The sequence below is a fragment of the Neodiprion virginianus genome, chromosome 4 (genome assembly GCF_021901495.1).
Source record: "Neodiprion virginianus isolate iyNeoVirg1 chromosome 4, iyNeoVirg1.1, whole genome shotgun sequence".
NCBI classification, from domain to species: Eukaryota; Metazoa; Arthropoda; class Insecta; order Hymenoptera; family Diprionidae; genus Neodiprion; species Neodiprion virginianus.
Window position 1 is genome coordinate 1,451,643 of NC_060880.1, and position 18,490 is coordinate 1,470,132.

The window sequence follows — 18,490 nt, forward strand, 5'->3', positions numbered from 1 at the left end:
ATTTCGTAAACGAGAAAGCTAACGGTACTTTAGTAGAATATTTATAGACGATAATTATTTAATATTTGTATAACGTGGCGTGCAAATCTCGGCTGCGAGTGTCTCCGCACGCTTGCAAACGTCGAATGATTTCGAACGAATTTGCGGTAATCGCCCCTGTATGGCAAGTTGCCGTCAGATAGCGCGTCAGGCGTAAATTTAAAGGCCGCTTTGGCTTCTGCACTTTTCGGTGTCGCGTAACTGCTAGCGAAATAATTTTAATTAACTATTAAGAATATACCACAATTACTTTAACTGTCAAGGTTATCCCTTGTATATTGAAATCGCATCTGTTGTTTATCTTTTATATTGGTGACGCTGAATTTCGCAAATATTTTCAAGATGTATAATATACTCAGGGTAAAAGTTAATTTGGGTTTTTCCTTATTTATTATTAAACCAAATTATACATGGTAAGGTGGAAACAGCAGCTTATGCAGCTGGGTCATCACCCTTTGTGGTTCGGGTGTAGATAAGTTGGGCGTGGTGTTGAACGACCTGCTTGATCAGTCCCTTCTGCTGAAGTTCGTTGAGCGCTCGCCTGGCCAGAGATCCACGGATCTTCAATCTTTCACTGACGATTGAGGGTGTGATCAGTTTGTACTGAGGCACTTCTTTCAGCAATTTGTCGTATGTTCCTTTGTCGAACAGGACCTGGTTGTTCAACTTGTCGCGAACTTTTCCCTTGGACCACTTCTGCAATTACGATAACACAAAAAAAAGTTTACATAATTGTCACACAACACATCCCTGATTCAAAAATCTTGTGTTTCAAATTTTTCTCATCAGTCTCATTAAATCAGTATTTTCGCCTTCATAGAATATCCGGCAATTGGTATGATCGTCATTTGAGATAATTATCCTTGACAATGAACGATTTAAGAATTATTGTATACGAGAAGTTATTTCAGTTTGTATTGTGCAAAAAGATGTAGTAAAAATGTCTGCACTCCTTAGAATTTTAAACTGCAAATTTGTTTTGGCTTGCGCCATGTAACAACAAATAATGAAGTGAACAAAATTTCGAACCTTCTTTTTGGCTTTGCCACCAGATCCTCCCTCCTTCTTTTTCTGGGTCTTCTGGGGTTGCTTAGAAGACCCCTTCGTGTCCTTCTTAGGCGGCTGTAAAATGAAATATATAAAATTAAATAACATCCATCGTTAGAGCTTGACGGTGAGCGAAAGAATCCTTCAGCGTTAGGCAGTAGTTTGCCATCTGTACGTCAGACTCATTAAATCAGTTTCAACCACCACAGTGTTTGTCTAGCAGTGTAAAGTCTCATCATTCGTGAAGTAATTGTAGTAGCCGAAAAATACAATTAAATCGCGTTGCTGACCGAATTCAGACAGGTTAGGTTGTCGTGTTCTCTGTCAAAAGGCCAGCCGAAGCTTGGAGTGGTTAAATCATATTTTTCCAGCCTAATAAAAATCTCGTCACAAGATTCTCACACGGGACACGAAAAACTGAGGTTATTTAAAACGATTCAAAGGGCGTGCAGGTTTGTTGTGTACACCATGTGGCCGTGATAACGAGGCTCGAGGTTTGTGATTCATTGGCGAATATTTGCGCGAGTATTTCCAGTGCGGCTGATCGAATAAAGCGGGACTAAATAACAGAGGTTAAATTGGGGAATAATCGAAGCCCCTCGAGGCACTAGAACTGGTAAAATAGCGCGGAACAGCGTGCGAAATATCCACTCACCATGATGGCTGACGACTCGGAAAGAAAAGGGAAACCCGACTTCAGCCATTCTGGAAATCCGCGACCGCTGCGACCTCTGGATTGTCGCTCGTCGATTTCCGGCTCCCGTAGTCGTTTGATTTTCAGGAATAACGATGCGTCAATCCGACTGGTTTACAAGACGGTTTATTGAAACGAGGAACGAAGAAGAATGAAAGGCTTTTGTTTCAGATTTCCGATTTTCCTTTCGGTTATACCAGCTTTTTATCTATCATTAAAATTCCTTTTTGAAGGAAGTTCGATAGTATCGAGAGTTGCGAGTGCGAGCATTGCTCTGGATTATCGCGTGTCGCAGTCAGCTGAGTTGTCAGATTGACACATCGAGTTTTATACCTACCACGATACCTACACATAAACATAGCATACCAATGCTCGCATGCGTGACCGGTTAAAGGAATTCCAGTATACTCTGTCTCTCTTGCTCCGCGCCGTGATTGGCTGGGCTTCATGGCTGCTCAGCCAATCACGGCGCAGAGCGAGAAGACTCAGCCAATCACAGCATAGCGCGAGAGAGACAGAGTATACTGGAATTGCCGTTACCCAGTTACCACTGCGATGGGTGACAGCAAGAGCGGCAAGAGTGCCAGCGATCGAGTCGAGTCAGCGGGCTTTCGAAGAAGCGTGTCGAGTCGAATCAGCGAACATGGCGCACTCGGTGGACTTACCGCCGCCGGGATTCCTGATATTTTGATGCCCCGAAGATGTCTTGCGACTCCGCACGCCTGAAGTAAACAAGCCTTTCTCGCAACCGACGATTCCAACGTTTCACCGCATCTGTCAGCCTGGCAAGTATGATCATAAATTGGAAGAACTCCCGGTTCTTAACCTTCTGTTTACGTGGACGACGTGTCGCTCGCCTATTTCACCGAATGTCTGATAGAAAAGAGGGAGCATTGACGATTTCCGTCATCTCAGCGCGGATAGCTCGGTTTTATTGCACGCTCCTAAAAGTGCCCCAAACATATTTGTATTCGAATTTGAAACTGTCCAACTGCCAGCCAAACCTCTGCCATAAGGTAGAATACCAATTTAAGCAAAAACATGAGATTTAAAAAAAATTCGCTAAGTACCAAAACTACATTGCAATAAAAATACTAGAACAACTTGAATATTGCCGGTCTCTGTCGTGAAATCAGTAAGGAATTCCACGTTGCGAAGTCAGATCTCGCTGTTTCGTGTAGCGATATCGACACATTATTTGAAGAGCTATGTCCTTGGCGGGCACATTCGATAGGTATTTTTTATTTATACGACTACACGTGTTCGTATCGTGTGTGATTCCGTGTGATGTCGTCTCTAAGATAGGCTAATATTAAATAAATGAAGTGTATTTTTTTGCGAACACAATCAATTTTGCATCGGAATTAAAGGTTGATTATAGCTTGTTTGATATTATTAATATATGGAATTCGGAAAGTTTTCTTTTTGCCACTTGTTGCTCAGGTTTATATTTAATAAAATCAAGACTTAATGGGATCGAGTTAATTGTTCGGTTACCTTCGATTAGATTATCGTCCTTTCAGACTTCAGGTAGTTACTCTAAGTAAATTCATTCGTATTTGATGAATACATTACTCTGTATGGTTCACATCTTGTGAATCGAAATTTTTTATAGAATACTAATAAACAGAATGAAAACCGGCGAAAATCCTCTCTTGTCGGATATTAATTTTTTCCTATTTCAGGTTGCTCGTACAATCGTTAAGGATGCTTCCCCTCTCGCACAAGGATTCTCGAGGATTAGGTAGTCGAATAAAGGAGAAGGTCCTGAGTTGGAAGCGTCTGATATTCTCCGACAAGAACTCCCGGAACTTGTTTCTCTTCCTGATACTGAACCTCTCATTCGCCTTCGTCGAACTCACTTACGGAATATGGACCAACAGTCTGGGTCTGATATCGGACAGTTTTCACATGTTCTTCGATTGCACAGGCCTCGTAGCAGGACTCGCGGCGTCAGTTATAACCAAGTGGCGCGCCAACGAGCGTTTCTCGTATGGCTATGTGAGAGCCGAGGTTCTCGCCGGTTTTGTAAACGGTCTCTTCCTCCTCTTCATCGCTTTCTTCATAATGTCAGAGGCAGTGGAACGAGCCATTGAGCCCCCAGAAGTGAAACATGAACGCCTCTTCGTTGTCTCCGTCCTTGGACTGCTCGTAAACCTTGTCGGCGTTTACGCCTTTCAGCACGGCCACGGTCACAGCCACGGCGGAGGCCATGGGCACTCTCACGGGGACAGCCACGGGCACTCGCATAACCACGGTCATGGCCACAGCCACGACCACCACGACATAGAGATAGATGGAAGCCAGGGCGGTGGTAATTCCCAGATAATGAAGGGAGTGTTCCTCCATATTCTGGCAGACACGCTCGGATCCGTCGGGGTAATAATATCGGCTGTATTGATGCAGATGTTTGGCTGGATGATAGCCGATCCGATCTGCTCGATGTTCATTGCCGTCCTGATAGCACTCAGCGTTTTGTCACTGATTTCCGAGTCCGTCACCATTCTCATGCAGAGACAGCCGGCGGCTCTCGATCACGTTCTTCCCCAGTGCTATAACAAGATCACGCAGTTGGCCGGGGTCTACAGCGTGCAGGAGCCACACTTTTGGACACTGTGCTCAGACATTTACGTCGGCTGTTTGAAACTCGAGGTCGCAAGGACCGTCGATCCAAAATACGTCGTCGCGCATACTCAGATGATATTCCAGGCTGCCGGCGTCAAACAGCTTACCGTTCAGCTCGACTATGCGCCTATGTGATCGACGATCGATAGTAAAATTGGAGTAGGAAATGACAACGTTGATGATGATGGACTTTTTACAAATAATTGTAATTGGAGGTACGAGGATGCCCTTTTCGTCTGTGCCACCTGTGGCAAAAAGGCGAGGAACGTCGCCTTAGCTAAAAGCCTATTTACTGTATTCAATTTTTGTGGTTCTAACGCGGTAGGCAGACGCGGTTACAAACTTAGATTGCAAGTCGTTTAACGATCAAAGAACAGGGACTCGATGCAGAGTTTGTTTTTATTTTCTTTTTTCATACGTACCACAATGAACACGTCATTCCTTGCTTTTGCATGGACGAATTAATGGACAAACTTGCCTGTGTTTTTTTTTTCCTGCATCACAGTTTTCCTTGTCACAAATTAGTTCACGATCGATCTATTCCATTTCCAGTTCAATTTCGCAGTGAACTCGAGTCAGCATAGATAATTATATTTTTTTAGATCTTACCGTTTAATTTAAAATATTACTTCTGAGTCCTGCCGGAAGACGATCGACGTTAAAAATTGTAGTGAAATTAGACCATGTATAATTTACTGTAATATTATTTAAGCCTGTCGTCGGTCTTCGCATCGGGGCGCGAATATCGTAGAATCAATATATAATATTATCGTTGAATATTTTTACTTTTTTAAGAATATATAAATATATATATATATCACGTGTATATTATATATACTGTGTAATCTTAATAGGAAAAGAATTTTACTTAAAAAACGCATCATGGTTGTAATAATTAAATCGTTTTTCGTTCCGTTTAATCCGTGGTGCTGAGTTTTTCGTTTACTGGCCTAACACGTAATACGTATTTAATATATTAAAAATGAAAGAAAGAAAGGTTGTTCTCAATATTAATCTGTATATGTGCAACAGTGTATAATAGGTAATTTAAGTGTTATTATTATTTATCGTTAAACTTAGCACACGTGGTTAAATAGTACACAATTAATATTGAAAAATTTCTAGTTTCCTTTTTCTTCAACGTAGTTAGGAGTATCATCAAAGGCCAGTCAAAATTAAACTTACAGTAAGAAACAAACGCCTCGTTAAAAATTCATCAAGTTAATAATATACAAATTGCATTTTGTTACTCCCTTGCCTAATTATTTTTTCATTTTTTTATATCAATCCGCATTTATCACGCTTAGGACCAAAATTTAGGATAATCTAAATCGTGCTATCATCTTGACGTAAAATTCTAAAAATTTCTACAGGAATAATGACACTAAATGTATAATTACAAGTAAAACAAATGATGTACATTGTAATAAACGAATCGGTGCATGTAATATACAATAAATATATGTTCTATTTAAAAAATAATACACACATACATATATATATATATCGCCGATAAATTTTCGTCAGCAAGTAATAGATAATTTTAGTTCAATACTACAAATAAATATAAAGAGAATCGGAACATTCCATGCATAATTCATTAATCACGATGAAACTTATATAGTTGCGGTTGCACGTATTTTCGCCTCGTCGTTAAACGTGCAAATAGGTAGCGAATTCCATCGTAAAACAGGATTAAAAGTGATATGAAAAATTTTACTCTATGTAGACGAGGTAAATACATTGTAAATGCATATTCTATCTATAAATAATATATTTATTATACGCAATTGCCCTCTATAATACAATATGCTAATATGATTATAAATGGTAATATAAATTATTATCCGAATAGCGCGTTGAGTTAGTTATACGTTGTAAAATGGAGAAGCAAATCAGGTACAATCCTGATTCTCTTATCGCTACCCATTATCGTTTCAATTCGTATTTAATAAATAAATTGATGCGGTTTTTCAGCTCCTACTTGGGAATAAATTTAACTCACAATCGGTGTTTCCTGCATTTAATTTTTCACTGTAATGTTCCGTTTGAATTATAATCATTCTTGTCATTATCATTATACCGTCATTGATTAGTAAACAGGTTACCGTAATATGTATCTATGAAATAATAATAATATCATTCTGATTTTTGTAATTTATATACCACACGAAAATGATGTAAATAATAATGATTGAGAAATAACAGAATTAAAAACAAATAAACGAACGATAATGAAACGCTCAATATAGAATTTTGAAACCTGGATTCCGCTTATTTCTTCCTACTCCATTAAAGGACAAAAAAAAATCTGAAGAAATCATATTGTGATTTTTAGAGACGTCTTCAAATTCAAACCGTCACAGCGAAGCAATTCAATCTCTGATCTCTTTACCTGTTACGTGAATACTGAATTATTAAGTCGACTGTATTTCGGTTGAAAAATGTATCAAGTGAAAAAAAAGCATCCGTTCCGTGATTTAAAAACGTACGTATAAATGATAATCAATGGGTTTTCAAAGCAGTAACGGGCTCTTCAAACACGTATTACATTTATTTGGAGGATATGTGTATACATATATAAATACATAAATATTTTTCATAGTAAAATCGCTTTCAAGCTACGGTACAATAGCGTCGTGGAGAAAGGAACGATTTTCGCTCCGCGTTTCGCAGGATAATTTCAATCTTATAGTCTCATCTGTTCTTCATAATTTCTTTTTTTCTCCAAAGCTGAAACTTTAATACCCATGCAGCATAATTCAGTTGTGTAAAATTTATGCAGAAACCACAATTTGATATTTTCACAGATTATACAATGCAGAAATATACTTTGTATATCTGCATACGGTCATTTGTCTGTTTACAAATTTATGTATTTCAATTCTCTTCGAATCTTCTTCATTATTGTTGAATTGATTTTTCATTATTTTACTTTTTTCCACCTTATTTACATGTATAATATACCTTTAATACCTATGCGAAAGTATAATATAAAAATTGGAAAAAAATACAAATTGTCGCGTATAATTAATTTTGCAAATCAATTACTATTATTATTATTATTATTATTATTATTATTATTATTATTATTATTATTATATCACGCTGTTTGAAATGATCGATTAATTATCTCGTCTCTGTCGCATAAAGCTATAACAATCGACTATTACGATACATTCTGGAATTATACATATGTCATATAAATAATCAATATTGTATCAAATTTAGTGCGACCCTAAAAATTCATCACTTCAACGCTTATAGGCAAAAACAAATTTATCAACCGTTCCTGTTACTAATTGTGTTGTGATTACTTTATACCGTACGTCCATAATATATATTATATGGTTACGATAATTATATGCATACACGAGCGACGGATTATGCCTTTAATTAATATAATGATACTGTTATAATAATAATAGTATATATAATATACATATATATATCAATAAAGAATCTCAAATTCTATTCTATGATACAATTATACAATATCGTTTGGCAGTCAATTTTACAAATCACTCGGTTGTCGGTTCATTTGTCATGTTTTGTATGATACTAATAATAATCGTTACTTGTAATTTTTTTTTTTTCATAATAATAATAATCGTATCATCGTGTGATTATAATTTATACGCTATATAGGAAAGATCAGTTTATAAATTTATACAATAGCCTGTTTCTTTGAAGATAACTTTTATGTGTTTATACGTACGTGTATATACCTATAATAATAATAATAATAATAAAAAAACAACAACAATAATCTGTATTCTGTATCATATTTCATAAAATTTCTAAATTTCCAACAATCTGATCAGCAATATCGCATGCATACGTATATATATAATATATAATATGTACACCCACACTCATAAATATATTATATATATAAGTTTTAAATGACATTTTTCGAAGTATATTCGATGGATATTGGATCAGCTGAGCTCTGTATAATAGTAATTAATTATATATGCATTATATAACTCAAAGATATATTATATATATATATATATATATATAATATATCTTTGAGTTATATAATGCATATATAATTAATTACTATTATACAGAGATATAATATATCTTTGAGTTATATAATGCATATATAATTAATTACTATTATACAGAGCTCAGCTGATCCAATATCCATCGAATATACTTCGAAAAATGTCATTTAAAACTTTGCGTAGTATACACATATATTATCATCTAAGCAACAAATGATTTTTCGGATAATTCGTACTTTTCATCATAATATAACATGGACAGCCTGTTTTTTGCAAATGATAAAGAAACCTAGAAATTTTTTCAAAATTTTGTTCAACGTCACGTATATACGTATGTTATTATATATACACGGATTACGAATTTACTTGCTGCGTAAACTTTTTACAATACTTTTTCTATCCACGATGGATAAAGTAGACTCTAGACAGATGTATAAATAATATATATATTATGCAATCCCTTGGGCGAACTAAGATAAATTTTTAACAATTACACTTCGAGTGTTGTACGTATATTGTCTATTACAAAGCGACTACAAATCTCTACTTTGCGTTGACCCGATTAAACAAGATACGACATTTTGTACGATAGATAAGAAAGCGATATATAAGGTATCTAAATAATTTTTGGGACAAGGCTGCGCACGCGTCTGCAATTGATGTGTAACATAATTTTCAGGCGTCCGAATGATTCGACGATCCGTTGGATAAATAATTGTAGAAAAAACAATCAACCGGCTTTCCGTTAGCAAATAGAAATAAAGATCTTGCAGAATTTTTTAGTTCATTAATTACTCTGAGAGTAATAAATATTGATACAGCCTAATTAAGCCTGCGATGAATATATTTCCTTAACAATGTGTCCCTGAAACTTGATTCTGAAACACTATCATCATCTAGATTAATGAATTATATTGTAGCCTCTATTTGGTATTAAATTTTATTATACCTATATTTTTATTTTATTTTGGCACGGTTATAGATAAAACTTAAATTACGAATCCGACGATTCGGAAATGAAAAAACATCTCCGCGTTTAAATACAAGTATAATTAAAACGTTAATTGGGTGATTAAAAACATTAAAAAAAAAAAACGAGTTTGGCTCGTTCAACGATATACTAATTTCTTTATTTTCTGCATTTTCAATGTCGATTTATCGCATGTACGGTCAATTTCAAAAACTGCAGAATAACTTAAATATTCAACATCCGAAAATTCGACGCAACGCTCGATATTAATCTACGTAGACGTCACGTTAGGAGATAAAGAAAAAAACGATAGAGAAAAATGGCTTTAATACCTTACTGTATATTACATAAGAGGGAAATAAAATTACGTATGCGGAATCGATCGCGAGCTTTGTATAATAAAATAAGAATATCGTGTGACATCTTGAGAAAAATAAGAAGAAGAAAAAGAAGAAAAAAAATATTTCTCGACATTTTTCTCGCTGATACGAAAGTTTGCAGATATTTTACCGAGCGAACGGGGTCAAAAGCCACATCGATCTATATCCGCTCTAAAAAAACCCATATGTATGCTATATATACGATACCGCGTATAATATATAATATATTATGATCGGATAAAGGATACGAACTTCCGAGCGTGAATCAAAGTCGCCTAGCAACTCCCTTTATTCCGGTATCGAAATATAACCAGAAATTGAGTCCCTGCAACCCTCGGAGCTGCTGCAGATCGATATTACAGTTCGTCCATCAATCAGACGTGTCGAATCGGTATTAGCCGAATCGCAGCGTAGAGTCTCACTTCTTTTTGTGCTTCCCGTTCTTCTGGACCTTCGTTAACCGTAGTCTGCAATGGGCGCCACCGGTGTAAAGGACCTCGGCCCTTCCGGCGTCCTCGACGGCAGCGACGAGCGCCTTGACGGCCTTGACGTTCACATCCTTGGCGCTAATCTCGAGAGAAGAACCGGGGAAACGGTCCCTGAGGATTTTGCCGAGAAAGGAGGCCTGCGCCTCGGAAAGCTCGATACCGTCGATGCAGAGCCAGGTGAGTGCTTGGAGACTGGCGACGACGGTGCCGAGGAAGCTGTGCTCGACCTGTACCTTCTTGACGCTGTCGGTAACGATGAGACCGTTCATCTTGAGGAAGCTCAGCCCGCAGAGCTTTAGATATTTGGATATGTGCCGCATCGTCCGGTCGCAATCCTCGAGCGTGACACGCCAGAAGTTCATCCTCAGTGACTGGAGGCTCCGGAAGTTAGAAGAAAGGCAGCCGAAGAAGCTCGTCAGGATCTTGTCGTCGATGAATAAAAGCGAACCGCTGTTTCCTCCGATCGTCGATTTGTCCAGAGACAGATCGAGCTCGCTAAGCGCGGTGAAACCGCCCAGGAACGGCAGCAGCAGCGGACCTCGCAAGGCGAGCCGGTCGTTCACGGTCACCTGGAGAATTCGGGGGTTTTACTCGGGGTGCGAAGGGTGAAACGGACCTTTTGGCGGAGGGATCGGCGCCTGAAACTCACCTGGAAACCCGCCAGTCTCAGGAAAACTATCGCTGGGCACGCCGGCGGTTCCGCAGCCCTTAAAAGCTCGGCTCCCGCGTCGTCTCGACGACCCAACCTCGAGAGAGGCCCTTCGTGAACTGCCAGGTGAAGTCGAGCGTTGCACAAGCTCAGTTCCCGGACACTTGTGCATCGTAAAAGCTCGGAAAATACCGTCAGGCTGTCGGATTCCTGGGGAAAAAGATTTTTTCGTATTTCATCGAATTGCCGAATTCGTAAGGAAGAACGAAAGTAATCGGATAATATTTATTGGATTTTCAAAGAGCTTTGTCGCATCAATGATTCATTTCGAATTGCTTTAAAATTTTTGAAAATTCCACCAGATTCCTTCGGTTTCGTTATAGGATTTTGGCTCGCCTTATTCAAAAGGTTATTAATTGATTTGCTACAAGCATCGATCTATATTTATAAAAATTTATGAAATTATATATTATTTATAATTTATGAAATTCTCGACTATTTTTAGGGATGATAAAAACCTGCAAACTGTGCCGAATGGTTATACTGCAGCATTCACGTGCAGTAATTAATAACTGAAGTACAAACGTTGGAATAGTGCGGTTTTTAATACGCTGATAATTAATTAAACTCATTAATAATTAATTCGTTCATTTAGTTCCTGAAAAGGTCAGGCGTTTGCACAGGCTAGCTGTGTAGTTTGTTCTCGTTTCTCTTTGAAAGTAGTTGGGTGTGTGTACGCGTGTGTACCTACGTATGTGTAAATTTCCTTATTATATCGCGTAACTATGTACACGTATAACGTGTATACGTATATCTCGTGTATAGAATTGAATTTTCAATCTCCGCGTCGTTCGTATAATATATTCATCGAATAATTCTGGCAAAACTAACAATGATTAATTATATTTATCCGCACCCTTCCGTGACCCTTCCCCGCGATACAGCGCGGAGGTAAATTTTCGTGACGAAAAAAAAAAAAAAAAAATGTTCAACACGCCTACGTAGCTGGTACGAAAATACGTATACATAAGAGATAATATTCTCACGTCCTTAAAAACGTTAACACCCTCTCATTATACCGGTTAAATAACGATGTCGGCGATTTTAAACGCCTCGTTAACTCCTGCAGAGCCGGCCGCCGCCGGTAGGTATATCCCTGTATAATATACCTTATACTGGAAGCTTGTATAAATTTCCCTCGCGGAATATTATACAGGGCTATACAACCCCGCTACGCGACTCTGCACTGCTCCTCGAGATAACTCACTATTAAGACGATGAAACATAACGGTTATGGGATTCGTTCTCCCCATCGCTGAGAGGGCCTCTCGAAATTGTACAGCCGCGTGTGTATACACGAAAAAGCGAGAAAAGGGAAAAGTATAGGACCTCGCGTAATATCAGGGCAACACGCGACGGCGGAAAAAAGATCAAAAACGAGAGTTTCGTCGGGTACAAAATGAGCGCAAAAACTTTGCGAACTCTCGGGCGAATAATTTACGAATCAATCGAAGCAATTATAAGTTATCTGGAAGCTTTAACCTCCGTAGTACAATTTTTTTGATTCACGCCGCGATAAACTCGACGTATATGTGTATACGATGACTAATGGTTGGAGGGTTGAGAGTGGATTTTCTTGCGCGTAGTCGGATGAAAATTCGGGCAGGGATTTTTCCGTCTGCGGGTGTAAAAAACCGCGGGAGGAGAAAAGTGGCCGCGGTCGTCTGAAACCCGGATAAGCTCGCAGCTTCGCAAGAATATTCGAGCGGGGAATAATATGTCGTCGGGGTGTGTTCTTTTCCCTTTTTACACAAACACACAGACTCATGATCTCGATTCTAGACCCCTGTTATACTCGAGGCAATTTCAGTTCCGTGATCCTCGCCAGCTTTGCTCGCAAAACCAAACAATATGCTGCTGCTCAGATACCCGTCATCAAGACCGCAGCGTTTGCCCTGTATCTGCCGGCTAAATCATCCCCCCACTGGTTTTGAAGGAATACATATTCGGGCGAAATCGACGAATCGATTCTGTCGGATCATTTCCACAAAACCCTCGTAAATCCCCGCGAAGGGAATATTTCACAGGGATTTTCAATGTATTTTGAATTTCAGTAAAGCCAGCCCAAGAAACGCGCGTCTTTAAATGCCCGAGCTGCTTGTGTGATGATTGAATGAAATGTTCAAGAGTGTAGGATATCCTCCATCCTCGAGCATTCTAGAATAGGGTTTGTGTCTTCGTTAATTGTCGGTAACTGTGTCGGTGCAGGAATCTGTATCCAGAACTCTTCTTCTATACCTAACTGTCGGTAACTGCGTCGGTGCAGGAATCTGTATCCGGAACCCTTCTGGTATACCTACTTCGAATTTTATCGATCAATGTATATAATTAACGATTACTTGTTGAGCTAGAATTATCTTTAGAGAAATAAAATTAACAGGAATGGTCCGCCCACAATAATCCTGCATAATGCAATTCAGCATCGATCGGACGATGTATTATTGTCTACATCCAGATTCGATGCGTTTGAAATCTCGGCGTTCGCTAACATTTCTAGCCAAATGGTTCCCTGCATTCTGTCGGAGAATGCGGGGGTGGGAATTACGGGGGTGGCCTATTGTTTCGAGAATCGTTGCAGGTATTATACCAGGCGGCATCGCGGGGTGCAGATTGTGAATAGGGCGCAGGTAAATCTCCCTTTGTTCGTTGCTCGAATCCCACCGCCGGCGTGAATCGCGCGGCAGCTTGCAGTTGCGATATATACACACACCATAGGTATATAATAATTTCTAATAATTTCATTTGCGAATTATTATGCTTGTGTTATTCTTGCGCTGACCGTATTTTCCGCCTCCAGATATTATACAAGTATTTTATATTACACCTCTGCTGTTCAGCTATCTCGCTCTATACCCACGGGCCCGCTAAGTAACGCGTATTCTCATGCAAATTTTGGGGGGGGCCACCAACCCCGAAAAACCCCGTCTCTCTGCCTCTTTGCCCCCACCAAGCTGTGAAATTTATTGCAGGTAATATCACGGAAAAGGATATATTGTTACGGAATAAAAAACTTGTTACCAACTCGTGCCGTGCGCATTATAGGCATACAGGTATAATATACTCGTTCAGCGATTGGAATACTTATTTATATTTACTCGATGATTTACCGCTTCAATTTACCAGTGAAAAATGAAAAAAAAAATACGATGTAAAATGAAGTACAATTTGGGGGTCTTTTAAAAAATTCACAAAATCACGTGTTTCTTCGCTTACAAAGTTCTCCGCGGTCTTACAAAGAATTCCGCGTATAATCCAAGGGTTGGTAAACTCGGGGATGCCTTAACGAGGTTCGTCTATTGCGAGGAGCTTAACCGTCGAGTTGGTGCTGCCGGGGGTTTGGATAACAGAATACCGGCCATTATTTCAGGAAGTTTCGAGGTGCTGAGGAGTTTGTCTCCGCTGCCTCGGCTACGCACGACGATGGTTTAAGGCGAATGAGGCGAGCAAATTCGGTGTACTTGTACGTACACGTACACACTCGTGTGTATGAGGGGTAGATTGTTGTTTGCCTTGTATGCGTGTACCTATTATGTAACCATAGACGGTATGAGACGGGTAATTAGCAGGACACGAAACAATCGCTTCTTTCCGTTGATCGATAATTAATTACTGTGCATGCATACCGCATAGCGATGCTGGCGAATTTCGTCATTGTGTAACAGAATTCCCGTAACAATACCGAATCTTCAAACACGCAAAGATGTAGATTACACGTTTTCCAGAATTTCAACATGCAGCAACAACAAAGTATAGAAATCCACGCGCACTTTCATCTGATATATTTCTCATAATCCTGACAATCTCAGATTTTTTTGTAGGACTGTTATATCTTCAACTCTTTACCCCTTAGATTGTATAAATTTTGAAATCCTATTGGATTCTTCAATATGTCGAAATTCTCACCCTCACCCCATGGTGGAATTGCGATCACTGGATATCATCCACCCTAAAGCATTCTAGAATAGGGTTTGCGTTTTGGCTAACTGTCGGTAACTGTGTCGGTGCAGGAATCTGTATCTGTAATTAATAAAAGAAAAAATAAAGACTCACCTCTATTCTAAACGTCCATCCTTCCAGACTGAGTAGCTTTAGGGTCGAATTTCTGGCGAGTGCGTGGCACAGCAGTCGGGACGGATGATCGTCGAGGGCTAATCGAGGACTCGCCAGATCCAGGAGCTGAAGACAGGGGGCCTCGGTCAGGGCCAGAACCAGGGGCATCATGTCGGCTGGTCGGGAGGCTCCTGCGGCCCTTAGAGCGTCGAGATTTCGGGCCAGTCTGATAGTCTCGGCGAGACATCCGGCGTCGAGACTTCCCAGAAGACATTTGGACACGTTCAAGGACCGGAGTTTGCAGTTCGGCTCTCTGAAAGCGGCGTAAAAGCATCGACGCGTTGGCAAAAATTTTTTCCTCGGAATTTTGGGCATTGCGGTAATTAATAGCCGCACGTAAAAGGTGAGCAGAAACGTAAGGGAAATTAACTTGACCGCGTGACTCGAGCTTGCAGCGAAATTTAATTCCGTTGTGATTAGTCGAATCGCGAGGAGAACAATAAATTGTAGGGTAAAATTTATTCAAGACGCGTTTTTTACAAACCCGAGTATTAAAATGGGGTTCTAGCTTCCAAGCGTTATTTACCGTACTCTGTTAAATTGTTGCTACCGCACTCGACGGTAGGAACGTCATTTGACGTTGAGTTATAATTCATACTCTCGCTGTTACGCACGATCGACGACGAGTTTCGATCAGCCCCAGGGGGTGGATAATTTTAGCCCGTTAATATCCCGACCCCGTGAGTTTACGCGGTTTTTTAAAAAATAAATAAATAAATAAATAAAAATATTGCCTTATCGCGGGGCGTGTGCAATAACAACGCGACAGCAGGTTGTTTATCTTTTTTCGAATAATGTTTGTTCGTTAGGCAGTTTATATCTCGTAACAAGTGCGCGTGGTAAAACTCGCGGAAATCCTTTCGGAACAGCAAAACCGTGAAATACGCGGTCAAAATTGCTGTAACGCAATACGGGTATGAATTAATGGAAATCGAGGATGTAATCGTTTGCTGTTGCTGATCTGCCAAATGAGAGTCATCCGTGTAATCTGCACCGGCTCACCGCCGAGGGTTGTTTACAATTCTGAATTTCATTGGCGAAAATGGGAAAATTGGAAAATTTCCCAACCCATCCGCGGCGAATATACGTACGTATGTACATACGTATAACACGTGAATATACATATAGCATCGACGCGCCCTCGCTCCCTCTCGTGAAAAATAAAAGGAAACGAAACATTTCTAAAGCTTTTTCAAGGAGAACTTTTCCTCGCCCCCGCCTCGCGATATTTCATACACACTCATGACGTATGGACAGACATGATACCGCGGCATGGGGCTGCTTTCGAAGCCCCATCGATCACGAAAAAGGACCGAGGGCTGTGATACGTGCGTTATAAGTGTCAGAGGTAACCAGACGCATCGCTCGCAAACCCGTCAAATTGAATGAACAATAAAACAACGGTTAGCCGCCAGGGGGTGGAGGATTTCAGCTACCACAATTTTACCGGATTTCCTTGCTTCTTTGTTTCCATGATTTTCCGCCCACTCCCCCTTTCTTCATTCCATCTTTCCTTACATCCAACCGTCGCGTTGGTTGAAATTCTTCGATTATTACACTCTGAGCCGCGAAGGCTTTGCCGACTTCCTGCTCTTGTGTAACTCTGTTCTGATTGTTATCTTTGTTCGCTGTGATTCAATTTATTGTAGCATTTTTTTTTTTTTTTTTTCTTTCTTCGTCAGAAGAATCGCTTAGCGCTATTATCACGGACTTCTTGGATCGTTGGAGGGAATGACAGCGAACTTTATCACGAGGCTTGAAAAGCGCGGTGGAGTAAATGAGACGTTCGACAAAAATCGAACGTTTTTGAAAACTCTCCCCCTGCCTGTTGAAACTTGCACAACCGCAAACGCCTCGGGGAGGCGTTAAGGGGTAGAAAATGACGAAGCGTTGGCTAATGGATGCTCGACGGGCGTTTGGTAGTTAGGCACTCAATTCACTGAATGCTTTTAAGGAGTTCGGCCGTGGAACTTGGCAAAGGAGAGAAGAAGGAGACTCGAGAGGGTAAACGGGCGAGAGAATGGGTCTACCTCATCGATTTGGGGAGATAATCGATTTACTACAATATAATTTACACGAAGGCGGAAATAAGGGGAAATTATACAGGGGCCAGCAACGCTTTTTTTCAAGATTATTCATTCAATTATCACAGCGACGAGTAATGCAAATTTTTACACAGCGAGAAAAGATAATTATTATTTACATTATTATTATCACTTTGTGACCTTAACGAATACTCGACTCTCTTTCTTGACTTCATCTGCAATTTGCTCTCTCCTCTCTACCTTCTTTATACACGTGAACGGGAAAAAAGTGCGGAAATTAAAACTCAGCCCCGTGAATTTATCAACAATACTTCACTGATTTATAACAGTTTGAAATTTTCGAACCGTATTTTATCATACAAAACTGTAAGAGTTCGCTGATCTGTTTGTTAAATATTCAAGCAATATCTCATCGATTCCGCGAGGTGTTAGAATTATATACGGTAATGTTTGTGTTGTACGTACATACGAATGTAGATTTTATCACACGTGTAATAATGAGTTAATTAAAATCCCGTCACATTTTTCATGCGACGCCACTCGACGGTGGAAATAATCTTTTTTTCCTTCTTCTCTTACTTTCTGATCAGCGGCTGAATATCGGTGGCACGTTTTATCAGGGGTGAGTTTTCTACAATCGTTCGTTAGGAATTGGGTTAAGAATGTTTGCCCCAGAGACGCTTCCTGCAGGTTTATTATACCGCCTGAGAGGTGGTCCTTCAAGAGATCCATCGTTCTATAGAACCGCCATATATAAGGGAAGCACGAATGGTATCCATGAATTTTTTACCCTCGCGTCTTACTCCTCGAGGTGGAAGAAGTAAAATTTTCCCCCAAGAAAAATATATGCAGAACTATTTCACGGTCGATTCTTCGACTCTTTTACTTCTCAAATTATGAATTATGTACAATACGTATGTGTAATATTAAAATCAACAGAGGTATGTGGATTTCGATTCTAATAGATTTGAATTAAGTCGTCATGACGAATGAGATAAGTAAAAAAAATTTGTACATCACTTTTGGAAAGGAATAAAAATGTTGAGAAAAGATCGGAAAGTAACAGAAACGTTTGGAAACAATAATTATCGGGATAAAAAACTCTTCGGATACTTGTCACTAAAAATTGAGAGAAGAAAAATAATCTGCGAAATGGTTTCTTAAAAAAATTCTTTAATCTATGTAAATTTTACAACCCTTCATTAGGGTGATGAAAAAATTGATGTTCAAACAGAAGACGGAGGAATAGCCGATTAATAGAGGGACCCAAATATCAAATTTTCAAAGACTATAAAATCTAATTCGCAGAATTATCGAAGTGTAGAAAGTCCACGTATAGAAAATCGAAAATATAGAAAGTCGAAATAATG

The 18,490-nt window shown here is 39.4% G+C and overlaps 3 protein-coding genes across 4 annotated transcripts in view; 1 reads left to right on the plus strand and 2 right to left on the minus strand.

The window, feature by feature from the left end:
- Positions 1–406: 406 nt before the first annotated feature.
- Positions 407–1,884, minus strand: LOC124301815 (40S ribosomal protein S25). The gene is made up of 3 exons (XM_046757257.1): positions 1,742–1,884; positions 1,069–1,161; positions 407–735 (listed from the first exon to the last, which is right to left on the minus strand). Exons 1-3 carry the CDS (start codon positions 1,742–1,744, stop codon positions 472–474), a joined length of 360 nt encoding a protein of 119 aa, XP_046613213.1. The 5' UTR covers positions 1,745–1,884; the 3' UTR covers positions 407–471.
- A 465-nt stretch (positions 1,885–2,349) lies between these two features.
- Positions 2,350–7,405, plus strand: LOC124301814 (zinc transporter 7-A). 2 transcript variants are annotated; one of them, XM_046757256.1, is made up of 2 exons: positions 2,350–2,569; positions 3,466–7,405. In XM_046757256.1, exon 2 carries the CDS (start codon positions 3,488–3,490, stop codon positions 4,538–4,540), a length of 1,053 nt encoding a protein of 350 aa, XP_046613212.1. In that variant the 5' UTR covers positions 2,350–2,569; positions 3,466–3,487; the 3' UTR covers positions 4,541–7,405. The 2 variants fall into 2 exon arrangements, with proteins under 2 accessions (XP_046613212.1, XP_046613211.1); XM_046757255.1 differs by having other exon boundaries at positions 2,350–2,565.
- Positions 7,406–8,491: 1,086 nt separating this feature from the next.
- Positions 8,492–18,490, minus strand: part of LOC124301813 (uncharacterized) — a 72,064-nt gene continuing 62,065 nt past the window's right edge. The window contains exons 9-11 of the mRNA XM_046757254.1: positions 15,016–15,328; positions 10,906–11,115; positions 8,492–10,825 (exon numbers count right to left, since the gene is read on the minus strand). Of these exons, the coding sequence (XP_046613210.1) occupies positions 10,187–10,825; positions 10,906–11,115; positions 15,016–15,328 (1,162 nt within the window). The 3' untranslated portion in view covers positions 8,492–10,186. The remainder of the gene's footprint in view (positions 10,826–10,905; positions 11,116–15,015; positions 15,329–18,490) is intronic.

What these genes read in the sequence shown, in the direction of transcription:
- LOC124301815 (XM_046757257.1), bottom strand. An exon ending in GTGGCAAAGCCAAAAAGAAG is followed by an intron (nt 736 to 1,068) that starts GTTCGAAATTTT and finishes TCGTAATTGCAG; the next exon opens with AAGTGGTCCAAGGGAAAAGT.
- LOC124301814 (XM_046757256.1), top strand. Translation starts at nt 3,488, where the DNA reads ATGCTTCCCCTCTCGCACAAGGATTCTCGAGGATTAGGTAGTCGAATA.